This window comes from Scheffersomyces coipomensis, assembly GCF_036884675.1.
Source record: "Scheffersomyces coipomensis strain NRRL Y-17651 chromosome Unknown DFJ63scaffold_2, whole genome shotgun sequence".
NCBI classification, from domain to species: Eukaryota; Fungi; Ascomycota; class Pichiomycetes; order Serinales; family Debaryomycetaceae; genus Scheffersomyces; species Scheffersomyces coipomensis.
Genome location: NW_027042893.1, coordinates 1,395,189 through 1,418,209, shown reverse-complemented (window position 1 = coordinate 1,418,209; position 23,021 = coordinate 1,395,189). Strand labels below are relative to the sequence as shown.

The window sequence follows — 23,021 nt, the reverse complement described above, 5'->3', positions numbered from 1 at the left end:
TTGCGATTAGAAGAGGGGACTTCCTAATTGGGATTCAACAGCTTCTTTGCTTTTTTTTTTTTTTTAATAGGGGTTGGGCAGACATACATACATACATACATAGTTTATGTTAAATTTTCACTCAAATGAAAACAACAAGATTAAATTCCAAAATAGTAAACAATGGAATACCTAATATGCAACTTAAATTTAGAAACTTTAATATTTTGATCTATAGAGATGAAAATGTTTAAACCAGTTTGATTTGTTGTATTATACGATTAATAAATATAAAGATTATATAAAAAGTGGAGGGGTAGAGGAAGGGAAGAGAAGTAATAATGTTTAAAGATAGACAGTTATCCGATCGTATAGTTAAAAAATGACGAATAAAGTACATAAAATGTAAATAAATAAATAAAATTTAATTTGAGCCGTTCATTCCATCATCATCATCATCATTATTATTAACCCCATCTCAGAAAATATATAAATTGATAAAATATTTTTAGCAGATGAGGAGGAGGAGATAGTGGTAGTAGTAGATAGAACTGAGTAGAAAACATATAAGTTGCTTAATGGAAAGATTATACAATGAGGATATGATAACGACCATCAAAGATCTATAGCAATCTAAATCAATTATTAACCTTGTAAGATAATACAAAGTTGTGGTCAAGACATTATACCCAAAAAAAAAAAAAAATGCCCCAAATTATCTGTCTGTCTGTCTCAGTAAAATAAACATAATTTTTTAGTAATAAATTATTTGCTCGCTGGAAAATTTCTTAGCCAGTAAAGTGGTAGGAGGATTTGTCTATATATATATATATGTAGAGATATAACCTTTAAGCTTTGAATTCTATAAACATTCCACATATCCATCCAGTTATCCACTTGTCCTACAAGAAATTTACTATACATTTATAACAAAACAAAACAAGACAAGACAATACTAAATTGTGTCTGTCTGTCAGGGTAGGAAACTTTTAATTTTGTATTTATCATTACCACAAAAGAAATAATTATTATTATTATAAGTAGTTCGTTCCATTCCCACATCATCTTAGTTAATTCTTGTTTAAATAATATTAGAAGAAGAGTATCATAGAATTACTTAACTACTATCATCTAACAACCATCACCTCATCATCATTAACGATCTCATCAACTCATTCATTTCATTCCATTCGTTTATCATTCCCCCCCTAGTGATTAGAATTTATTACACAATCTCAACGGGGAGCCAAAATTTCTTTTTTGTGCCTCACTAAAGTAAATAAAATAAACAGTGAACAAAGAAAGAAAGACCAGTGCTGTGTTCATCATCCTCCTTTTTTTTCGTTTCCCTTTTTTTTACGGCCAAAATTTCATTACAGACCAACTTTCTACCATTCCATCAATCAACAGTTTCTTTCATCAATTATCATATCCCAGTGTTGATCACGTTCTTTCGCTTAGTACCAACTGTGTGATCTAATTTCTTCAATCGTTTTCGTTTTCGTTTTCGTTTTCATTTTCATTTCCTTTTCTTCATTTCCTATCTCATATCTACAACTATTTCCCGATCTTCCCATGGCTATATCTTTACTATCTCCAAAGAAAATCTTAACTAGAAAGGAGAGAAACACTCCATCCCCATCTCCATCTTCAAATGCAACAGTAGCTGCCGCAGCAGCTGCTACTTCTAAATCATCATCAACTACAACCACCACCACCACCACCACCACTCTCCCCAATAATAAACCTCATTATATCCTTTCGCCTCCTAAAGCCAGAAATCCAACTGCGACTCCTAATCCTCAACCAAAATATACTTCATTATTACCAAAATTAGACGTAAGATCTCCAACCCCTCCTCCTGCTCCTCCTCAAAAACCTCCTCAAATCATTCATAATTCAGCTCCTAACTCGGAAGATTCTTCTCTTTATGATTCATCTCCTTCAAGTCCTAAAATCCCAAATCAATCAATTCCAATATCTCCCTTGAAGGCTCCTCGTTTAAATTATAGTAATGATAGTTATTCCATCTCAAGTTCAACCAGTCAACATAGAAGAAACTTATCTGATAAGATTAAAACTACTCCATCTTCATTTGTTCGTCAACTGAGAATTTATTCAAATCTCGATTTTGATATAAATTCAAATCCTTCTTTAACTTCATTAACTGGTAAATCTCTCCTTTTACAAAATAAATTAGAAACTGATAATTTACCTCCAGAATTAATCCCTATCGTTAATTTAATTAATGCTCATAAATTACGTACTTATGCCCTTGGTACTTTCCAAATCCCGGCTATTTTAAATGATGGGGAAAAAGCATGGTTAGAAGTTGAAGCTAAATTATCTGGAAATGAATTGGCTATATGGAGACCAAATGTGGATGAAGAAGATGATGATGATGATATATATATCGTGGGAGAAAATGATGAATTTAAACCAAGATATATCAATCTTATTGATTCAAGAGTTGAAATCGGTCATGATTTACAAATTCAAATTGTTCATGATTTTCAAATTGATAATAAATTATTAATTAAATTTAATCAAGAATCAGATTTTATAAAATGGATTTCAGCTATTAATTTATCAAAATTCGAATATATCAGTCTTAATGAATCTTTCACTGCTTCAATCTTATCTTACAAAGGTACTAAATTAAGTGATTTACATGTGTTGTTAAGTTCGAAAAAGAGATTCCCAAAATATGAATGGTGTAATATTCGTTTTCCACAAATTAGTGCTAAATATTTAAAAGTTTATGTGGGAATCTTACCTTCTGATGCTAAAAATTCATTAGGTAGAATTGAAATTTATAGTTCTGATAAAGTTCAAAAGAAGAATTTAATTGCTTATATAAATCAATTGGATAGTGTATTTAATGTTTATCCTGAACATTCATCAATGATAGATTTCAACCCCATTATGAAATTAAATGGGGAGATTTATATTAATAAGTCATTTGAATATTTATTTTATAATGAACCATTATTAAGTAAAACCACATCTTCATCTCCACCTCCTCCACCCCTGAAATTACCAACAAGAGTTGATTCCACTCATTCATTATCATCAGTGACGTTTGCATCTCCATCTTCTCCAGCTCCTCACTCCAGAAATGTATCAGTTAATTCCACTACATCTTCATTCTTCAATTATGCTCCTTCACCAAAAGTTGATGATGTAAGTATTAGTCCAAAGAAGAATTCCAATAATAATAGAAATAGAAGTGTTTCATCTCCTGCTAAGATTCTTTCTGGGTCAGGTTATTTCACTACAAATTCGAATTCAACTCCAATGACAAATACCACAACTTCCACCTCATTAAATTCATCAAAATCATCTACATCATCATTTTTCAAAAAACATATTAATAATTTCGTATTGGCCGATTTCGTCTATATCATCCCTATATCTCATCCTGGTGTATCACCTATCGAAACCATGATCAGAAATTTCATCCCTATCATTGATGCGTTTAAATTATATGGTCGTCCTCAACATTTAATCAGTGATAAAACAAATGAACAATCATTATTATTCGCGTTACCTTCTTTACCAAGGTATCAATATATCAATGATGTTGATTCCCAATCTATTATTGATAAGAATTTGGAATTGATTAATGAAGATTGGAATGATGTTACTTGGAGACAAATTTATAAGAATTTCATTACGCAGAAATACTTGAATAATACAAGTCAGAAATATGCTGGGTTTGGAAATATTCATGATTTATATAATGATTTAGATTTAAATTTACAAGAGATTTCAAGTCCCAGAATCTTATTACCAAAAGTTGGGAGTAATGAATCAGATAATTTTAGTGATATTTTAATTGGATTTAATGGTACTGCCAATAATACTCCATCAAGAACCACTTCTCCATTACCTGCTACCCCACAACAACCTGTTCAACAACAAACATCTACTTCGATGGTTAATTCAAATCTCCTTGGTGATCCAATTCAATTACCTCCAAGACACGTTTCATCTCCATTATCATCAGTATATACTAATAATGATAATGTGGTACCAACTCTCGCTCCACCATCAACTTCGGCACCTACATCGATTAATCATAATATTAATAATTTAAAATTAAATGAGGAAGATTTACATAATTATAGTTATCCAAACAATTATTCCACTTCAAATGATAGATCCCTTGATCCAATTGCTGATATGCCAACTCCATTAGATGAGATTCATGCTTATCCAAACTTGGTTGATTTAAAATTAGGTGAGAATTGATTAATTAGTCATCCTCTTCTTGTGATAACCATTATACGTTTTCTTTTTATTGCATAGTTTTTAAAGATTTCCATTATTTGCCTGCGCTGCCTCGTTCCTTCCCTTTCAGTCATATCCTGATTCTCATGGTTAACGAAGACATCGTTTGATATGATTTGTCATGCTGTATTTTCTTGTAAGTGTCATTCATGTATGTTATTTTTTTATAGATATATGGTTTTATAGGAATCTTATAAATAAAGTAAGCTTTTAGTAAATAATCAAATAGCCTCGTATTTTGAAAAAGATCTGATTTAGTCTAATGAGAGAGATGAGGTGAGACGATCATTTGGTATCCTATTACTAATGATGATCCATATGAAGAAGTGGGATCAATACCGTAGGGGAATAAAAAGTAGGATGGTTTCCGCTGGTTTTACATGGGGTTTGGAAATGAGGTGATGGTTAAACAGTTGCAAAAAAATAACCATACCAACCCAAACAATGAAAAGAGAGGAAATATACCCTAGATTAAAAAATAATTACTTATCACATCGCCTCACTTTACTCACCCGATGATCGGAATAATCGATATAAAAAATAAAACATAGCAACAATGAACTGAGAGAAAGAAAGAACGATTGAGATGATAAAGATAATTACCTGAAATTGGTAAGCAATGACGTCGTATAAAATAAAATACATTTCTCATAAGACAATCTCGCCATACAAAAAATCTAGAGCAATGGATGAAATTACTAACCCTCTTGTCATTATGCGGGATAAGCTTTATGGAAGGAAGCGTAAATATTTTGAAATTTCCATAGTTGGAATGGACGTGAGACGTGAGACGTGGACGGAAGACGTGTATGTAAAAAAGTAAATACAGAAAGAAAACACCCTACACGTCTTGGAATTAATGGGCCAGGCGTTGTTTACAAAAGCTACTAATCCAGTAAGTTTATAAGGAAACAGAGAACACAAACAACTGATTTGAAAACAAAACCACAAATTGAACTTATGATGATGGAGGGGATACGCGCATAAAGGACGTGTATGACTATCGTTGTAACGTATAGAGGAGGTCAATTGAACTTGAGTAAAACAGGTCTATACACATCTAGATAGGTCATAATGGGATTTGACTGATAGCTCCTGAAGACTACCTTTCAAACCAATCTAATAAATCATAGTCATCACTCTCACCATCAATTATTATTCTGTAACTTTAAGATCAGACGCGATAATCTCTGTCTCTCTACACGTCTGCAAAATAAGCCAAAAAAAAAAAACACGCGCTCAAAATTTTTTAACTTTTTCTTTCTGAGATGAACAAAAGACGAAATTTGCTAACCACTGTTTTGATTTTACTATAAACAATCCTTACCCTAAACAATATAATCAAATCCCATAACAACCACCATCTTATACCGGACACGGATTATTCATATTAGATATTAATTATAAAAGTAAACGAATTTCCTCATTTACATTTGCATTTCCATTTCTGTCTTTTTTTCATTTTCTATTATCCATCATCAATCAATCTTTAAGATATATATTTTGACAACACGCTTCTACTACTTGCTGGTTTAAGAATATAGAATCGATCAATCAAATTATTATCATCTCCCTTATATATAGTAATCATCATATAATGTCTGTTCAACAAACTCCAACCAACGGTTTAACTGGAAAGATCTCATCTTTAGACGTGTCTACTTTAAAAGGTAGTTCATTAACTGATAAATTAGCTGCTGAAGCTGAACAAAAAGACCTGGCTAAGAATTTAAACATCACTAAAGCTAATTTAGTTGAATCTACCACCATGACTAAAAAAGGTTCCAAGAGTGTCGAAGAACTTATAGTTGAAGAACATGAAAGTTTCTTAGCTAAACATAAAGTTCATCGTCATAATTTAAAATCAATGGAAAAGGAAGAACCAATATTAAAGGAAAATAAACGTAGATTTGTTTTATTCCCAATCAAATATCATGAAGTTTGGCAAATGTATAAAAAAGCTGAAGCTTCCTTTTGGACTGCTGAAGAAATTGATTTATCAAAAGATACTAATGATTGGAATAATAGATTAAATGATAATGAAAGATATTTCATTTCAAGAATCTTAGCTTTCTTTGCTGCTTCTGATGGTATTGTTAATGAAAATTTAGTTGAAAATTTCTCTGCTGAAGTTCAAATTCCTGAAGCTAAATGTTTCTATGGTTTCCAAATTATGATGGAAAATATTCATTCTGAAACTTATTCTTTATTAATTGATTCTTATATTAAAGATCCAAAGGAAGCTGACTTTTTATTAAATGCCATTGATACTATCCCATGTATTAGAAAGAAGGCTGATTGGGCTTTAAGATGGATTAGTGATGATGAAGCTTTATTCGGTGAAAGATTAGTTGCCTTTGCTGCTGTTGAAGGTATTTTCTTTAGTGGTTCATTTGCTTCTATTTTCTGGTTAAAGAAAAGAGGTTTAATGCCAGGTTTAACTTTCTCCAATGAATTAATTTGTAGAGATGAAGGTTTACATACTGATTTTGCTTGTTTATTATTCTCCCATTTAAAGAATAGACCAGATGCTGAAATTGTTGAAAAAATTATTACTGAAGCTGTTGCCATCGAACAAGAATTCTTCACTGATGCTTTACCAATCTCATTATTAGGTATGAATTGTAAATTAATGTGTCAATACGTTGAATTCGTCGCTGATAGATTATTAGTTGCCTTAGGTAATAAGAAAGTTTACAATGTTAATAATCCATTTGATTTTATGGAAAATATTTCCTTAGCTGGTAAAACCAATTTCTTTGAAAAGAGAGTTAGTGATTATCAAAAAGCTGGTGTCATGGCTAAAGCCAATGATGTTAATACTGCTAGTACTAACTTTTCATTCGATGAAGATTTCTAAACTAATCGTCATCCGTCTGATTTTTGTTTATGAATACATCATGTTGTTTTTTTGGTTTTTCTATATTTTTTGTGGCTTACGTTTTATCATTATCGTTTTTTAATTAACTTGTTTTCTTTAATTCTTTTATCATCATCATTTAGGTTTTTGCAAATCTAATAAAAATACTGTACTTATATATATATCTTAATAAATTGTTAAAAAAAGTTTATATTAAAACTATGTTGTAGATACTTGTTTGTTATTTCGCAGACATCGATGCAAAATAAAAAAAATTACAAAATAAAAAAAAATTTATAATCTTCAAAATTGAAATCATCATTCTCCATACAACTACCGTTCATTCATATAGCTAACACATCACATATACCACCATGGCCAAGGGTAAGAACAAATTTTCAGAAGATAGAAATGGTGGAAGCAAATCCCGTACTTCAAACGGTCATAAATCAAAACAACATCATATACGAAAGGGAAGACAAGAAGTCGGTGCTTCCTCATCACCATCATTACCAAGTACAGGCACCGATTCAAATACAGAAACTAGTAAGTTCCCTGCTAAATTAGCCATGTGGGATTTCGATCATTGTGATCCTAAACGATGCAGTGGGAAGAAACTTGAAAGATTAGGATTGATCAAGAATCTTCGAGTGGGTCAGAAATTTCAAGGTGTAGTCGTATCCCCCAATGGGAAAGGAGTGGTTTGTCCTGACGATTTACAAATCGTGGAAGAGAATGGAGCAGCTGTTGTGGAATGTTCATGGGCTAGATTAGATGAAGTTCCTTTCAATAAAATCGGAGGTAAACATGAACGTTTGTTACCTTATTTAGTAGCTGCTAATCCGGTGAATTATGGTAGACCATGGAGATTGAATTGTGTTGAAGCTTTAGCTGCTTGTTTTGCTATTGTGGGTCATTTAGATTGGGCTGAATTGTTATTACAGAACTTTTCGTGGGGTTTGACCTTTTTAAAGATTAATAAGGAATTGATTGAACTTTATCAAACTTGTACTGATAGTGAATCCATTACAAAGGCTCAAGATGAATGGTTGGAGAAGATTGAATTGGAAGCTAAAGAAAGAAAAGAAAAGGCTCATACCGGTGATGTGTGGATGATGGGTAATGTTAATAGAAAGGGTGAAGAAGAAGATGATGATGATGAAGAAGAAAATGATTATGAGTATAGTGAAGAAGAAGAGGATGATGAAGAGGTTGAATATGATAACTTAGGTAATATAATATCGAAGTCTAAGTTAAGTGAGGATGATGATGATGACGAAGAGGATGATGATGAAAGTTTCTACGGCAATTTATCTAAGAAATTGACCACATCAGGACCACAATACGATTCATTAGGAAACGTTATAGAAGATGAAAATGAAGATGAATATGAAGATAGTGAAGAAGAAGTTCAATATGATAAACTTGGTAATATAATACCCAGACCTGTCCTCCATGATAAATTTGATAAACTTTCTCTTTCTACATAATTTGCATTAATTTTTATATAGACAATTTAAGATTTCGCATAATTCTCATACAAAAATAAATTTTTATATTTGCAACAATTTAATTCTGAGCGGTTAACTCTTTTTATTGTCATCAAACACCTTTTATTGATTGACAAGTGATACTCAAACATGTCATATTCAAATACGTTAGGAAGTGAATCTTCCAGTTCTACATCAAGAACTTTGACTCAACAATTGGATGATATAGCCAATGAAGCTTCATTTTATACTCCTTTAGAAGAACCAATTTCTGATTCCCCAATTAATTCATACGATGGAACTAATTCAACTGATTTAAATCCAATTAATAACATCGTTAATAACGACGGTGCCGATAATGAAGAAGAAGGTTCAAGTTATTTTGTTCCTCATATTATTAAGAAGTTTCTTCCTGGTACAAGTTCTAATTCATCTAATTGTGAAAGACAACCATTATTACCCATTTCAAGACAAGATTGTCAGCCTACAAGAAAAGATACTCCACAATGTCCCACCCCACCACCACCACCACCTGCTGCTAGTTTATTAACTTCGATTCTTGCCTTTATTTGGAATAATGTCTTTACTGAACCGATTAGACAATTTTTAATTAATCATAGAACATGGGTATTATTAATCGGTTTATTAGTATTAATTGCCGTCGGGTTAATCCTTTATTTAACCGGGAATTTAGCAATTTTAATTGTTTATATCAGAATCTTACTTTGTTATGTATTTGGTGGATCTTCTCCTACTTATTGTAATAATTGATGTACAAAAAAAGAAGGTAAAAAGTGGTGTTTTATCCGAAGATCATAGAGAAAGTTATATTCCCTCATGAGTAACTCCAATTATTAGTATATAGTTTCGTTTTGGTTTAAAGTAATGTAAATTTAGTGTATAGTATAACGCCTCTGGTCCAATAATTTGTAGATTTGCAGTAATTTCCGCTCCACAAATTCTGATCGGTATTTTTACACAAGAATACCGCTGTCAAAAATTTTTGTGCGATTACATATATATGGAGTTGATTTCCCTATCAATTGATGTGAAATAATTTAATTCTATCAACTATCAAACTCATTCAACATTGTCTAAGTATGTCTGGAATTCAAATTGCCATCGATAGAGGTGGAACCTTTTGTGATGTTATTGCTAAAATCCCTAATCAACCAGATTATGTATTCAAATTGCTTTCAGTAGATACCCTTAACTATAAAGATGCTCCAACTGAAGGTATTCGTCGAGTATTAGAGAAAGTTGAAGGTAGATCAATACCTAAGAGTGAAAAATTGAAATTGGATTTAATTGAAAGTATTAGAATGGGTACTACAGTTGCTACCAATGCGTTATTGGAAAGAAAAGGTGCCAAAGTTTTATTAGTTACTACTAAAGGGTTTAAAGATGTATTGGTTATTGGTAATCAAACGAGACCTATTATTTTTGATTTAACAGCTAGGAAATTAGGTCATTTATACCAGCTGGTATTGGAAGTTGATGAAAGAGTCACCATTGAGAACTTCTCTGAAGGTGGTGGTGATAAATTAAAAGTTGATGTCAATTCTGATCCTAGTTTTACAGTTGGTATCACTGGTGATATCATTAGAGTTATGAAAAAACCTGATTACGAAGTTATAAAGAGTGATTTACAATCAATTTATAATAAAGGAGAAATCAAATCCGTTGCATTATCATTATTACATTCATATACTTATCCTGAACATGAAGCTAAGATTGCCAAAATTGCTAAAGATATTGGATTTAAAGTATCTGTATCTCATGAATTACAACCTATGATCGGTATAGTGAATAGAACTTCTTCAACTGTGGCCGATGCATACTTATCTCCTATTATTCAAGACTATATCCAAAACTTCGGTGCTGGATTTGAAGGTGGTCTTGATGCTTTCGGTAATAAATTATTATTCATGCAATCAAATGGTGGTTTATGTCCATGGTATAAGTTCACTGGTTTAAAAGCCATCCTTTCTGGTCCCGCTGGTGGTATGGTTGGATTCGGTGAAACTTGTTTTGATTCAGTTTCAGGAAAAGCCACTATTGGTTTTGATGCTGGTGGTACTTCCACTGATGTTTCAAGATATTCAGGTAATTTAGAACATATTTATGAAACTGTCGTGAGTCAAGTTAGTTTACAAACTCCACAATTAGATATCTCCACTGTTGCTGCTGGTGGTGGTTCTATTTTATTTTGGAGAAATGGAATGTTTGTCGTTGGTCCAGAATCAGCTGGTTCAGATCCTGGTCCTGCTTGTTACCGTAAAGGTGGTCCATTAACTGTTACTGATGCTAATTTATTTCTAGGTAGATTATTACCTGACTATTTCCCAAAGATATTTGGTCCAAATCATGATTTACCATTAGATTATGAACTCGCAGCTAAGAAATTTGCAGAATTGACTGAGGAAATCAATAAAGATAAAGAAGTCGAAGGTATTAAATTAACTCCTGAAGAAGTAGCTTGTGGTTTCTTAAAAGTTGCAGTTGAAGCCATGGCCAGACCAATCAGAAATTTAACTGAAGCAAAAGGTTTCAATACTTCTGATCATAATTTAGCTTGTTTCGGTGGATCTGGTGGTCAATTCTCAGTCTCATTATCTAAGAATTTAGGTATTTCTCATGTCGCCATTCATAAATATTCTTCATTACTTTCAGCTTATGGTATTCAATTAGCTGATATTGTAATTGAAAAACAATTGCCTGCCTCATTTGCTTATTCTAATGAAACTTTCAAACAAATTGATGCCAAAGTTGAAATATTAGTGGCTGCTGCCAATGAAGAACTTAAAGCTACTGCTCTTTCTGAGTTTCATACTAGATTGGAAGTATATTTAAATATGAGATATGTTGGTTCAGATACTCATTTATTGATACCTAGAATCGAAGGTGAATATGATGCAGATGAAAAGTTTATTCAAAGACATAAAAGTGAATTTGGATTTACTTTAGATAGAAAAGTGTTAGTTGATGATGTACAAGTATTATTGTATGTTGAAAGTACTCACAAGGAACCTCAAAATCCATTTGAAGAATTAAATAAATTAACTACAACTACTGTTGTAACTGATGCTGATGATAATAAACTAGTATATTTTGAAGATAATGGTTGGTTGAAATCTTCAATTCAACAATTACCAAACTTAAAGAAAGGAACTACTATTAATGGTCCATCTATTATTATCGATAATACTCAAACTATTTTAGTTGAACCAAAATCGAAAGCAGTCATTTTACCAGATCATATTCTTGTTCTAGTAGATCTTGAAAATGATAAGAAAGTATCTCATGAAGTGGTTGATCCAATTCAATTATCTGTCTTCGGTCATCGTTTTATGTCCGTTGCTGAACAAATGGGTAGAACTTTACAACAAACTGCTATTTCTACAAACATCAAAGAAAGATTAGATTTCTCATGTGCAATTTTCGACGCCAATGGTGATTTAGTTGCTAATGCTCCACATGTTCCAATTCATTTAGGTGCTATGTCATTTGCCGTTAAAGCTCAAAAAGATATTTGGGAAGGCAAACTTGAACAAGGTGATGTTCTTGTTTCAAATCATCCTCTGGCTGGTGGATCCCATTTACCTGATATAACTGTCATCACACCAGTCTTGGATAAAGACAATAAACCAATCTTTTGGACGGCTTCAAGAGGTCATCATGCTGATATCGGTTCTATTTCCGCTGGTTCTATGCCACCTAATTCTAAAACTATTTTTGATGAAGGTGCTGCTATCGTTACACATAAATTATGTGCAAGAGGTGTGTTTGATGAAGAAGGTATGACTCGTATATTACTTGAAGAGCCAGCCAAACATCCTGGTGGTTCAGGTACTAGAACATTAGGTGATAATATTTCTGATTTGAAAGCTCAAGTTTCAGCTAACTATAAAGGTATTACTCTTTTGAAAAAGTTAGTGGATGAATTTAGTTTAAATGTGATCAACTTATATATGGGTGCCATTCAAAGTACAGCTGAAGTAGCAGTTAGAAATTTATTAAGATTAGCATTTGAGAAATTTGGTGGTCATGATTTGAAAGCTATAGATTATTTAGACGATGGAACTGCCATTGCCTTACAAGTCACGATTGATCCTGAATCTGGAGATGCTGTATTTGATTTCACAGAATCGGGAGATGAAATTTATGGTAATTTGAATGCTCCAAGAGCCATTTTATATTCAGCTGTTTTATATGTATTAAGATCATTAATCAGTAGTGATATTCCATTGAATAATGGTTGTTTGAAACCGATTAAATTCCTCACCAGAGAAGGTTCAGTGGTTCATCCATCGTTTGAAGCTGCTGTGGTTGGAGGTAATGTTGAAACCACTCAAAGAATAGTTGATGTGATGTTAAAAGCGTTTGAAGCTGCCGCTGCATCTCAAGGTACTTGTAACAACTTCACATTTGGTATTACAGATAAAGAAAATGGAATATCATTTGGATATTATGAAACTATCTGTGGTGGTGCTGGTGCTGGTCCAACTTGGGATGGACAATCAGTAGTTCAATGTCATACTACCAATACTAGAATCACAGATACTGAATTATTTGAAAAGAGATATCCTATTATTGTCCATGAATACTCTGTTAGAACTGGATCTGGAGGTGATGGTTTACATAAGGGAGGTGATGGTGTGGTAAGAGATATTGAATTCACTTATCCAAATTTACAAGTTTCTTGTTTAATGGAAAGAAGATCTTTACCACCTTTTGGTTTACTTGGTGGTGGCAATGCTTTAAGAGGTAAAAACTATTGGTTTAGACATTCTAAAACCAATCCTAAAGAATTTAGAAGAATCTCCCTTGGTGGTAAATGTACTGTTAAAGTGGATAAAGGAGATAGAGTTGTAATTTTAACTCCTGGTGGAGGTGGATTTGGAGCTCCAGTCACAAAGAACACCAAACCAAAACAAAATGGGGGTTCAACTGTAAATTACCCCATTGAAAGCTCTACCCCAACCATTCTTACAGGATCTGTTGGTCTTAGATCCATAACCCAAGATACTAATTAGATAGTAACCATTCCATAGATATATATATAATGTGTATAAAAATAGAAACTTTTAATATTGTCGCAAATTATGTCATAAAATTCAGCCTGTCCCACAAAAAAATAATTGTCACCTTTTTAACGATTATCTACAGATCTATTTTAGTTACTGCTTATTCTTGATAGTTTAACCATGGCGAAGTAATGTCTCCACCTATGAAAGCAAAGTATCTACCATTGCTATGGAATCCATTCATCAATTGCTTATTCAACAACGCTCATCCTGATCGTTCTCCATTCAAACAAACCATAGACGAATTAGCTAGGAACCATAATGATTATACGATACTTGTCCCACCATCACATATACAACATGATTGTTATGATCCTGCTACGTCAAAGTCAGCATCTCCAACTCGTCTAAGGGAATTGTTTTATAATGATGAAGATTTCATACGATCGCATATTATACGAACGGGAACGTCTCATTCATCAACCATAACACCAATATCAAAAGTTCAACTGGTTATCTATAATACTATAAATGGCAAACAAATCTTAATCAAAAATGGCATGATATTTACTGGGAAGGGGTTCAAAACGAGTTTGAAAGTGAAGATTTTGCATTATCAATATTTCGACCTGTTCAGTGATTATTTTCCAAAGGCAAGTAAGTTCATGATAATATATATTGATAATTCTTTATTTGGTAGTTATGATCCAAGAGCCAATAATATAATTACAAGTAAAGAACCAACTCCTGCACAAGATGTAACAAGCACTCCATCTACTGATGGAGTTACTTTTGAAAAATTACTACGAAATTATCCCATATTATCAAAAGCCGTTTCTGAAAAGTTCTATAGATTATTTCACAATAACAATAATGAATTACGAACAGTAGGTCAGAAAGATCTTGCCGATATCACAGAGGATTTTTATAAAATACGAAAGGCTGCCTTTGAAATACTACAACAGAGTGTAGCCGATCCTAATGGACAACAAACTTACGAAATCATAGAACATATTCAAAAGACATATCCTAGAGTAGAACATTTAATTCATGAATATGTTGAGTTAAATTTATACGACAAATTATGGTCCAAAATCATTTATCAATTCAATTTTCCAAATGATAATAAATCTGATGAACATTCGATAAAGATAATGACAACAGATAAATATGATAGTTTATCTTGTTTAGCATTGAATCAACTAGATGCTGAAATAGATAAACCTTGGCATTATAACGAGTTTCAAAGAAGAATTGTTACTGCAATTGAAGTATTTTCCAAGTTGTCTGATTCATCCATTGTTAATCTGAGATTAAAAACAGAGATAATCAGTAACACATACGAAATTTTAGCTCAAATCGACAAAGACTTAAAGATTGATGGAGATGCTGATATATTATTACCATTATTAATTATGGTCGTGGTCCATTCCAAAGTAGATAATGTCGAAGCACATGTTCATTATATTGAAAGTTTCAGTTCAGGTCCTTTAGAAGATGTTAAAGGTTTGAAATTTATGATAACCAATCTTAAGATTGTATTTGCATTTTTAAATATGGATATGGATTATGCTAAAGTTGTTGAAAGTTCCCAACACAATTTCGATTTGTGGTCCTCAATTCAACATGGTGATATCACTGCATTCAGATCTATCATTGACCAGGTTAAGCATGAATATAGCAATCAACCAGTACCATGTGATCATTTTTTAAAGAGTAAGAACATTAATGGTGAAAGTTGTATTATGTTTGCCATTAGATCAAGAAACTTTGAAATCTATAATATCTTAGTGAATGAAAATCCTGAATGGTTTTCCATTGATGAATTATTATTTGATGTTAATATCAGTACAAATCAGACTTTATTAATGGTGTCCCTTATTGAAGAAGCTAATGAAATTTCTAATGATTTGGTGAATGTAATCTTAAGCAATGCAACTACTGAAGAGCAACATCTTTATTTCAATATGCCTGATGTATTAGGAAGATCTGTCGGTCATTATATCTTCCATAATTATGAATTAATTGATACCATTGGTAATTTAATAGATTGGGAAATAAAGGATATGAACTCCTACACTCCACTTTATACGATATGCCGTTGTTACGATCATCTTGAATATGAGAAATTACTTTCAAAATGTTTTAAATGTGTTTATGAGAAATATGGAAGAGGGAACATTGATTTTGAAAAGCATATTGATAAGCTAGGTAATACTTTGTTACATATTATACGAAGAAATCTAGGCTCAACTTGTTTATTGACAGATAAATCCAATTTAGTCAATGTTAATCAATTTAATAATAAATTTCTTAATCCACTAAATCTTTATATCAAGAGTAATCGTTTGGAGAATATACGAGACTTGATTTCTGATGACAGACTTAACTTTCTTCAAGAAGATTCCAAGAATTGTTATAATGTCTTAGATTATATTGGATTTGCATCATCCAAACCAACTGGTTCAAGTTCCGACTTTAAGATTATTGAAAATTTAGTATTTGATTTCTTAGTGGATAATTTTTTCCCCAAGAAAGATGGTGATAAACTAGTTGCCTTAAATGCCAAATATGATCCTAATCGAAATGATTGGATAGTTTTCTTTCGAAGTGTTCCTAACGATGAAAGAACAAGCAAATCACTTGAAGCCATTAAACTGATTGTTTCATTAAAGAAATTGGAAAATCCATTATCAATATATCCTGATGTATCAAGTTTATGGCATAATTTCGGTAATGGATCCACCACGATTTACTTTCATAAGTTACGAGTTAATAGATTAATTGATCAACTTAATTTATTTTTCAAAACTTTGATGATTCAGGGTGATACTGAATTATTTCAACGATTTTTTAATCGTGATAAGAATAACGGTAATGGCATGAACGGGAATGGAAGTAATGGTAATGGGAAAGATCAACTGACTCTTGAAATGTTTCAAGAAATTAATGAAATTCAAGAACAGAAAAGGAAAAGTTTAGGTGAAGTAACTATGACTACTAGTTCGATTAGAGATATTGAATTTTTTATAAAATATACCAAGGATGATTTAGTACAATATAAGATTCAATTAGGTATATTAAGGAAGTTATTAGTTGTTGGTGAAGTTAAACAAGCAGATATTCGATATATGTATGATAGGATATTAGAAAAGACTTCCAGATCAGGATTTGTATCTAATATCAATTCAAAAGTGATTTATGAATACACAGCTGAAGATCGTGGATATTTTAAATTATTAAGTTACGTTCAGTGGTTAGAGTTTGCATTTGATGAGTTATTGAAACATATGAAACATGTGTTGGACACCATTCAAGCGTGGAAGCAAATTTATCATGATATTACAGAATTAAACTCGGAGCTTCATAAAATAGAAACCAAATCGCAAGTTCCAGCTGATCAACAACATCAAGAATCTGAGAATCAAACTGATTCTAGTCCTAGTCTACCAAGACGTAATACCTTTACTATTGACCCAATACTGGAACATGAATTTGATGATCCAACTAGTTCACTTTTCAATTTCGGAAATATCATGGAAAGTAAAAAAGTAAGATATAAAAAGTTAGTATTAAGTAAATCGGATAAAGTTAAACAAATCATGAAATTAAATGTTCAATTAAAATGGGATCATGAATTAGTGGCGTTAGAAATCACCAACTTTTTGAAACTTAGATCGGAGTTATTAGCGTTTGGTATAAAGGATTTTACCAAGCAAGAGATCTTAAGACTTAAAAACAGACATCTTGAGTTATCGACCATGTTGTTCAATATAAAAAATAAGAGACAAAATTAAGATGAATTTCATATATAGAATAATAACAAAAGTAGTGTGAATATATAAAATAGGGTATAGTTGAAAAAATATTAATATAGATGTCTGATTGTACTGCCCCTCCATTCGTTGACTTTTCCAAGAGATTAAACCTTGTATAGGGATCCTGAAAGGCTTAACAGATATAAGAGCCTTAACTTTGACGTCGATCATGATTATAGTGCTTAATGTTCGTATTTTTAATTACCCCTTAAAATTGACTGCTATTATGAGCCTTTTTTTTTTTCTGTGTGATCCGTAAATTTAAAGTCTTTTTATTTTTTAGCAACTGCGGATATCTATTTATATCCATCTAACTTAAATTCATTTGTACATCGTATAAATTGTGTATGGATCCTAGGAGTAGTATCGTTGGTGACTCTTATAACACAGAATCGTACAAGTTAAACTTTTAAAACATTCAATTCATTAATTGTTTCCAATGTCAAGCTTTGAACCTTCCAATATGGAGGCCAGTAGTAGTCTGAACCCTGGTGGAGTAAATCAGAATACAAGTGTTGACGATTTTTCTATCAATTCCGTCACATTGCATGATAAGTTCACGAGTACCAAACTTGAAAGTATTCAGATTGCGAATGGTCCTTCTATTGATACGCAAGATGAAGATTTAGAAGATAAAGAAGTGACTGTATCTAGCTCTGAAGACTCAATTAAATCAAATAAAAATGAAAATAATCATGATCCAAAGAAACAAACCTGGAAAAAAGTGTTTATTCTTTCATTTTCATCATTAGGTGCAATTTATGGTGATCTTGGTACTTCTCCATTGTATGTCCTTAATTCAATTAAATATAAACATACACCCCCCAATAAGGAAGATTTGTATGGTGGAATTTCCCTTATTTTCTATTTATTCACTATAATTGTGATTATCAAATACATTTGTATTGTTTTATTTATTGGTCCTATTAATGGTGAAGGCGGTCAGGTTGCAATTTATGCTAAAATTGCCAGATATATTAAAATTGGACCAAAGGGAGTTCATATTCCTGGTGAACCTGAAGTTTCTGATATGGAATTGATTAAAAGACAAGATTCTATTTCTCCTTTCATGGCAACTTCAACTGGTCTTAGTTCTAGATTAAAACAAATCAGAGATAGTCCGCTAGTAACCAAAATCATTCAAGTATTTATTTTACTCAATTGTTTTATTGGTTGTTCATTAGTATTTTCCGATGGATTGTTGACACCAACAACTTCAGTATTAAGTGCTATTGGGGGTATTAAAATCGCTGATCCAACCTTTGATAATGTATTAGCAGTTTCTGAAATTATCTTAGTGGCATTATTTGTCATTCAACAATTTGGGTCTAACAGAATCTCATTTTTATTTGCACCCATAATTTTCATTTGGATAATTGGGTTAATCATATGTGGGATTTATAATATCGCCAAACATGATCCTGGTATATTTAAAGCATTATCACCTTACTATGCTATAAAGCTATTGCAAAATGAAGGTATAAATGTTTTAGGTGGGGCCATGTTATCAATCACTGGTACAGAGGCTATGTTTGCTGATATTGGTCATTTTGGTAGATTACCAATTCAAATAACATTAACTTTCTTTGTGTATCCTGCTTTAATTATTTGTTATTTAGGTCAAGGTGCTTATGTTGTAAAGAATCCTGAAGCTTATGTTAATCCTTTTTTCTTTTCAATTCCAAGTGGGACTAGTGGTGTTCCATTTTGGATAATGTTTGTATTAGCAACTTTATCAACTATTATTGCCAGTCAAGCGTTGATTTTATCAGTATTTTCCATTGTAACTCAATTGATTGCCTTAGATTGTTTTCCAAAATTAAGAGTGGTTCATACTTCAATGCATCATGAAGGTAATGTTTATATTCCAACTATAAATTGGCTATTAATGATCGGAGTGTGTTTGACCACAGCAGGTTTTCAAACTTCAGCTAATGTAACTTCGGCATTTGGTTTAGGTATTACATTAGATTTTCTTGTTACATCCTTGTTAATTGCCCTTTGTATGTTTTATGTATACAGTTGGAATATCATATGGCCGATTATATACTTATTATTCTTTTTACCATTGGAATTTTGTTTGATTATTGCTAATATGAGTAAAGTTATTCATGGAGCTTGGTTCCCATTAATGATGACAGCTTTGAATACGATATTCTTATCAGTTTGGAGGTACGGTAGATCAAGGAAAGTTAATCAAGAATTCGCCACTAGAGTTAAAATTAAAGATTTATATCCAAATTATGTTGTATCACTAGATTTAGGTCATAGAAATAATAGTCAAAGTGATATAACTCAAGTGGTTCAACCTAGAGCTATGGATAAGATTAAAACCAGAAATGGAGAGACGACTTTAAATAGAGGGGAAGGAATTGCCATTATGTATAATGATTCATCAATGCAAAACATGAATTCTCCTAACACGGTGCCATTAATTTATGCCAAATTAATTCAAAATTTTTCATGTATACCAGCATATTTTATATTTTGCTCAATGAGAGTATTATCAATACCTCATGTGGAAGAAGATGAGAGGGTGATGATCTCATCTATGAAAATCCCAGGTCATTATAGATGTATTTTAAGATTTGGATTTATGGAACTTGAGAAAATCGATCAAGCTTTGATTGAAAGAATTGTAAGTTCAATACCTGAATCAACACAATTAGCCAGAAAGTATACTATATCGGTGAATTCTGTAAATGCTCCACCTCATCCTGAAGTGAAGAATATTCCCATATTGCATGTGTTCGAAAGCAATCTTATCAGAAGTCGTATATATGGTGTTGAAGATAAGACCAAGAATCCATTTAAATGGATATGGAGAATAATAAGACAAGTGATAATAAATTATATTTTTGGTCCAATAAGTTCAGTTACACAAGGAAATGGCCAATTTGTTAATTTAGAAACACAAGAAGATGAATCCACCAAGAAGATCTTCATTGGTGGAGTTTCAAGAATATAGTTAAATTATAGGGGTGTATAGATTGAATTTAACATTTTTTTGCAATAATTGATAGAGCTCTGTATATTAAAATTTAAAATCGACGGTCGTGGACTCTCAAAGAATATTCGAGAACAAAAAAAAAGTTTGGGGCATGAAAACGTATAGCTCTGATTTAAATAGAGTTCGATATATCTATATACCTCTTACTTGTTCATATCGTTTGTTCAATTATCATATAGATCTAATATATACCACACACCAACACCAACGATGTCAAGTGTATCAAATAAGGATATTGCCTTATCCATTGTTCAATTCTTAAAACAAGCCGTGGCTGATAAACAAGTTGCAGAAGATTATGCTGAATCATTAGATGTTGCCATTGATTGTATTGCTGATGCTTTTGAAGTCAATCAAGATGATGAATCTAAAGTATTAGGTGGTAAATCATTATCTCAATTAATCGAAGCTGGTTTAGCATCTAAATCAAGTGCTTCTGCTACTGCCACTGCTTCTGCTTCTACCACTACTGCTGCTTCTACTGAAGTTGATGCTGAAACAAAGGCAAAAGCTGATACTTTAAAAGTTGAAGGTAATAGAGCCATGGCTACTAAAGATTTCCCTACTGCTATTGCTAAATATACTGCTGCTATTGAATTAGATGGATCTAATGTCGTCTATTTATCAAATAGAGCTGCTGCTTATAGTTCATCCCAACAACATGAAAAAGCAGTTGTTGATGCTGAAAAAGCCATTGAATTAAATCCAAGTTTCTCTAAAGCTTATTCAAGGTTAGGATTAGCGAAATATGCTTTAGGTGATCCAAAATCTGCTATGGATGCTTATAAAAGAGGTCTTGATGTCGAAGGTGATAATAAATCTGATGCTATGACTAAAGGTTATGAAACTGCTAAAAGTAGAGTTGAAGAGGAATTAGAAAAATCCATAAGTAAATCCGAACCAGAAACTCCAAGTGAATCATCATCAACTGGTTCAAGTACTGGTGCAGGTGCCGGTGGATTACCTGATTTAAGTAGTTTTGCTAATATGTTTGGTGGTGCTGGTGGAGCAGGTGGTATGCCACCATTATCTGAATTAATGAATAATCCAGATATTATGCAAGCTGCCAATAGAATGATGCAAGATCCTCAAGCCTTATCTAATTTAATGAGTAACCCAGCTGTTCGTCAAATGGCTCAAAACTTTGGATTAGGTGGAGGAGCTGGTGGTGCCCCAGATTTAAGTAATTTAGCTAATATGTTTGGTGGTGGAGCTGGTGGTGCCGGTTCTGGATCACATGAAGAATAAATTGGTTTGATCTAGTTTAGAAAATGGGGTAAGTGTAATTAAAAAAAATCAAAATAAATATCAAAACATAATACTACTTTATATATACATATATATACGAATTTAATTCTTCTTTTATAGTTAATTTAATGAAGTGCCTTTTATGAGTTAATTAATTAATGGTGTAGAAAAAGATTTAGTGAGAGCTATTCGAAAAATTTCGAATTGTAACGGTCAAGAATAGATTAACTTTGTCTTTCCCTTTCACTGATAATGATAAATATTGGGAAGCATCGTATATCTTCCCTATCATATACGTTTCGAGGGACTATCCAACATGTACGATCATATTCTAAAATTGATTTAAATGAATTGCATACCAAACAAATCCCAAGCCATAAACGAATAAGACGAGATCCAATCATTGATTTACCAAAACATGATACGGTAGAGTTATCATGTCGACAATATAAACCATCGAAATCATTTGAAGCAGATCCAAATTTGGAGCCGATAGTAATGTTACATGGATTTCTTGGATCGAAACAGAATTTCGGTACCGTTGGTAATAAAATCACTAAATTAACTCATCATCCTGCCTTTGGAGTTGATTTACGAAATCATGGTGATACGCCTCATGCGTCACCTCATGATTATGGTCATTTGGCTCAGGATGTGATTCGATTCTTATCGGAGAAGAATTGGAAAGATGTGATTTTGATGGGTCATTCAATGGGAGCTAAAACTGCTATGATGGTTGCATTATTACGACCTGATTTAGTATCGAAATTGATTGTGATTGATAATAGTCCTGTTTCAAGTGAATTGGATGATAGTTTCCGTCAACATTTATATGGAATGTGTGAAGTTGAACATGAATTCCCTGAGTTTAAGGATTATAAACCTGCTTTACAAACTCTGGTAATTGATAATATCTTGAATCAATATACTGAAAAAGATCAAAAGATTAATTTCTTTTTAAAATCGAATATAGATAAGAAACATAGTAATACGAGAGGTAGTTTGTTTAGAGTTCCTGTATTGAATTTGATTAAAGAAAATGTGATTGAAAAGATGGGTCAATGGCCATTAGAACAAGTATCAGGATTAAAGTTTACTAAACCAGTATTGGTAATGGCCGCTAAACATTCAAATTTCGTACAACCCCAGTATAAACCATTATTTGAGGAGTATTTCACAGATTTGACATATCATGAGTTTGATTGTGGCCATTGGATAGTGACTGATAAGCCTGATGAATTCATAAAAGAAACTGTTAACTTTATAGATCATTAATTACAAGGTGTAGTTATAGAT

General features: G+C 32.1%; 9 protein-coding genes across 9 annotated transcripts; all 9 read left to right on the top strand. All coding sequences in view use genetic code 12, as the record gives it.

The window, feature by feature from the left end:
• Nucleotides 1-1,554: 1,554 nt before the first annotated feature.
• On the top strand, nt 1,555-4,233 carry DFJ63DRAFT_334040 (uncharacterized protein; the record flags this gene model as incomplete). The annotated part of the gene is made up of 1 exon (XM_064907959.1): nt 1,555-4,233. One exon carries the CDS (start codon nt 1,555-1,557, stop codon nt 4,231-4,233), a length of 2,679 nt encoding a protein of 892 aa, XP_064763776.1.
• A 1,636-nt stretch (nt 4,234-5,869) lies between these two features.
• On the top strand, nt 5,870-7,132 carry RNR21 (ribonucleotide-diphosphate reductase subunit; the record flags this gene model as incomplete). The annotated part of the gene is made up of 1 exon (XM_064905836.1): nt 5,870-7,132. One exon carries the CDS (start codon nt 5,870-5,872, stop codon nt 7,130-7,132), a length of 1,263 nt encoding a protein of 420 aa, XP_064763775.1.
• A 228-nt stretch (nt 7,133-7,360) lies between these two features.
• On the top strand, nt 7,361-8,704 carry DFJ63DRAFT_71493 (ribosome biogenesis protein TSR3). The gene has a single exon (XM_064909110.1). The coding sequence runs from the start codon at nt 7,507-7,509 to the stop codon at nt 8,620-8,622; it is 1,116 nt and encodes a 371-aa protein (XP_064763774.1). The 5' UTR covers nt 7,361-7,506; the 3' UTR covers nt 8,623-8,704.
• Nucleotides 8,705-8,772: 68 nt separating this feature from the next.
• DFJ63DRAFT_311772 (uncharacterized protein) lies at nt 8,773-9,393 on the top strand (the record flags this gene model as incomplete). Its single annotated transcript, XM_064905835.1, has 1 exon — nt 8,773-9,393. One exon carries the CDS (start codon nt 8,773-8,775, stop codon nt 9,391-9,393), a length of 621 nt encoding a protein of 206 aa, XP_064763773.1.
• Nucleotides 9,394-9,447: 54 nt separating this feature from the next.
• On the top strand, nt 9,448-13,749 carry HYU1 (5-oxoprolinase). Its single transcript, XM_064909109.1, has one exon. The coding sequence runs from the start codon at nt 9,723-9,725 to the stop codon at nt 13,656-13,658; it is 3,936 nt and encodes a 1,311-aa protein (XP_064763772.1). The 5' UTR covers nt 9,448-9,722; the 3' UTR covers nt 13,659-13,749.
• A 91-nt stretch (nt 13,750-13,840) lies between these two features.
• On the top strand, nt 13,841-17,446 carry DFJ63DRAFT_284234 (uncharacterized protein; the record flags this gene model as incomplete). The annotated part of the gene is made up of 2 exons (XM_064904783.1): nt 13,841-16,523; nt 16,566-17,446. The coding sequence occupies 2 exons, from the start codon at nt 13,841-13,843 to the stop codon at nt 17,444-17,446; spliced, it is 3,564 nt and encodes a 1,187-aa protein (XP_064763771.1).
• A 460-nt stretch (nt 17,447-17,906) lies between these two features.
• Nucleotides 17,907-20,581, top strand: DFJ63DRAFT_324801 (high affinity potassium transporter; the record flags this gene model as incomplete). The annotated part of the gene is made up of 2 exons (XM_064907593.1): nt 17,907-17,958; nt 18,085-20,581. The coding sequence occupies 2 exons, from the start codon at nt 17,907-17,909 to the stop codon at nt 20,433-20,435; spliced, it is 2,403 nt and encodes an 800-aa protein (XP_064763770.1). The 3' UTR covers nt 20,436-20,581.
• Nucleotides 20,582-21,873, top strand: SGT2 (Sgt2p). Its single transcript, XM_064906859.1, has one exon. It carries the CDS (start codon nt 20,688-20,690, stop codon nt 21,723-21,725), a length of 1,038 nt encoding a protein of 345 aa, XP_064763769.1. The 5' UTR covers nt 20,582-20,687; the 3' UTR covers nt 21,726-21,873.
• Nucleotides 21,874-21,977: 104 nt separating this feature from the next.
• DFJ63DRAFT_284036 (putative hydrolase) lies at nt 21,978-23,000 on the top strand (the record flags this gene model as incomplete). Its single annotated transcript, XM_064904763.1, has 1 exon — nt 21,978-23,000. The coding sequence occupies one exon, from the start codon at nt 21,978-21,980 to the stop codon at nt 22,998-23,000; it is 1,023 nt and encodes a 340-aa protein (XP_064763768.1).
• Between the last annotated feature and the right edge of the window lie 21 nt (nt 23,001-23,021).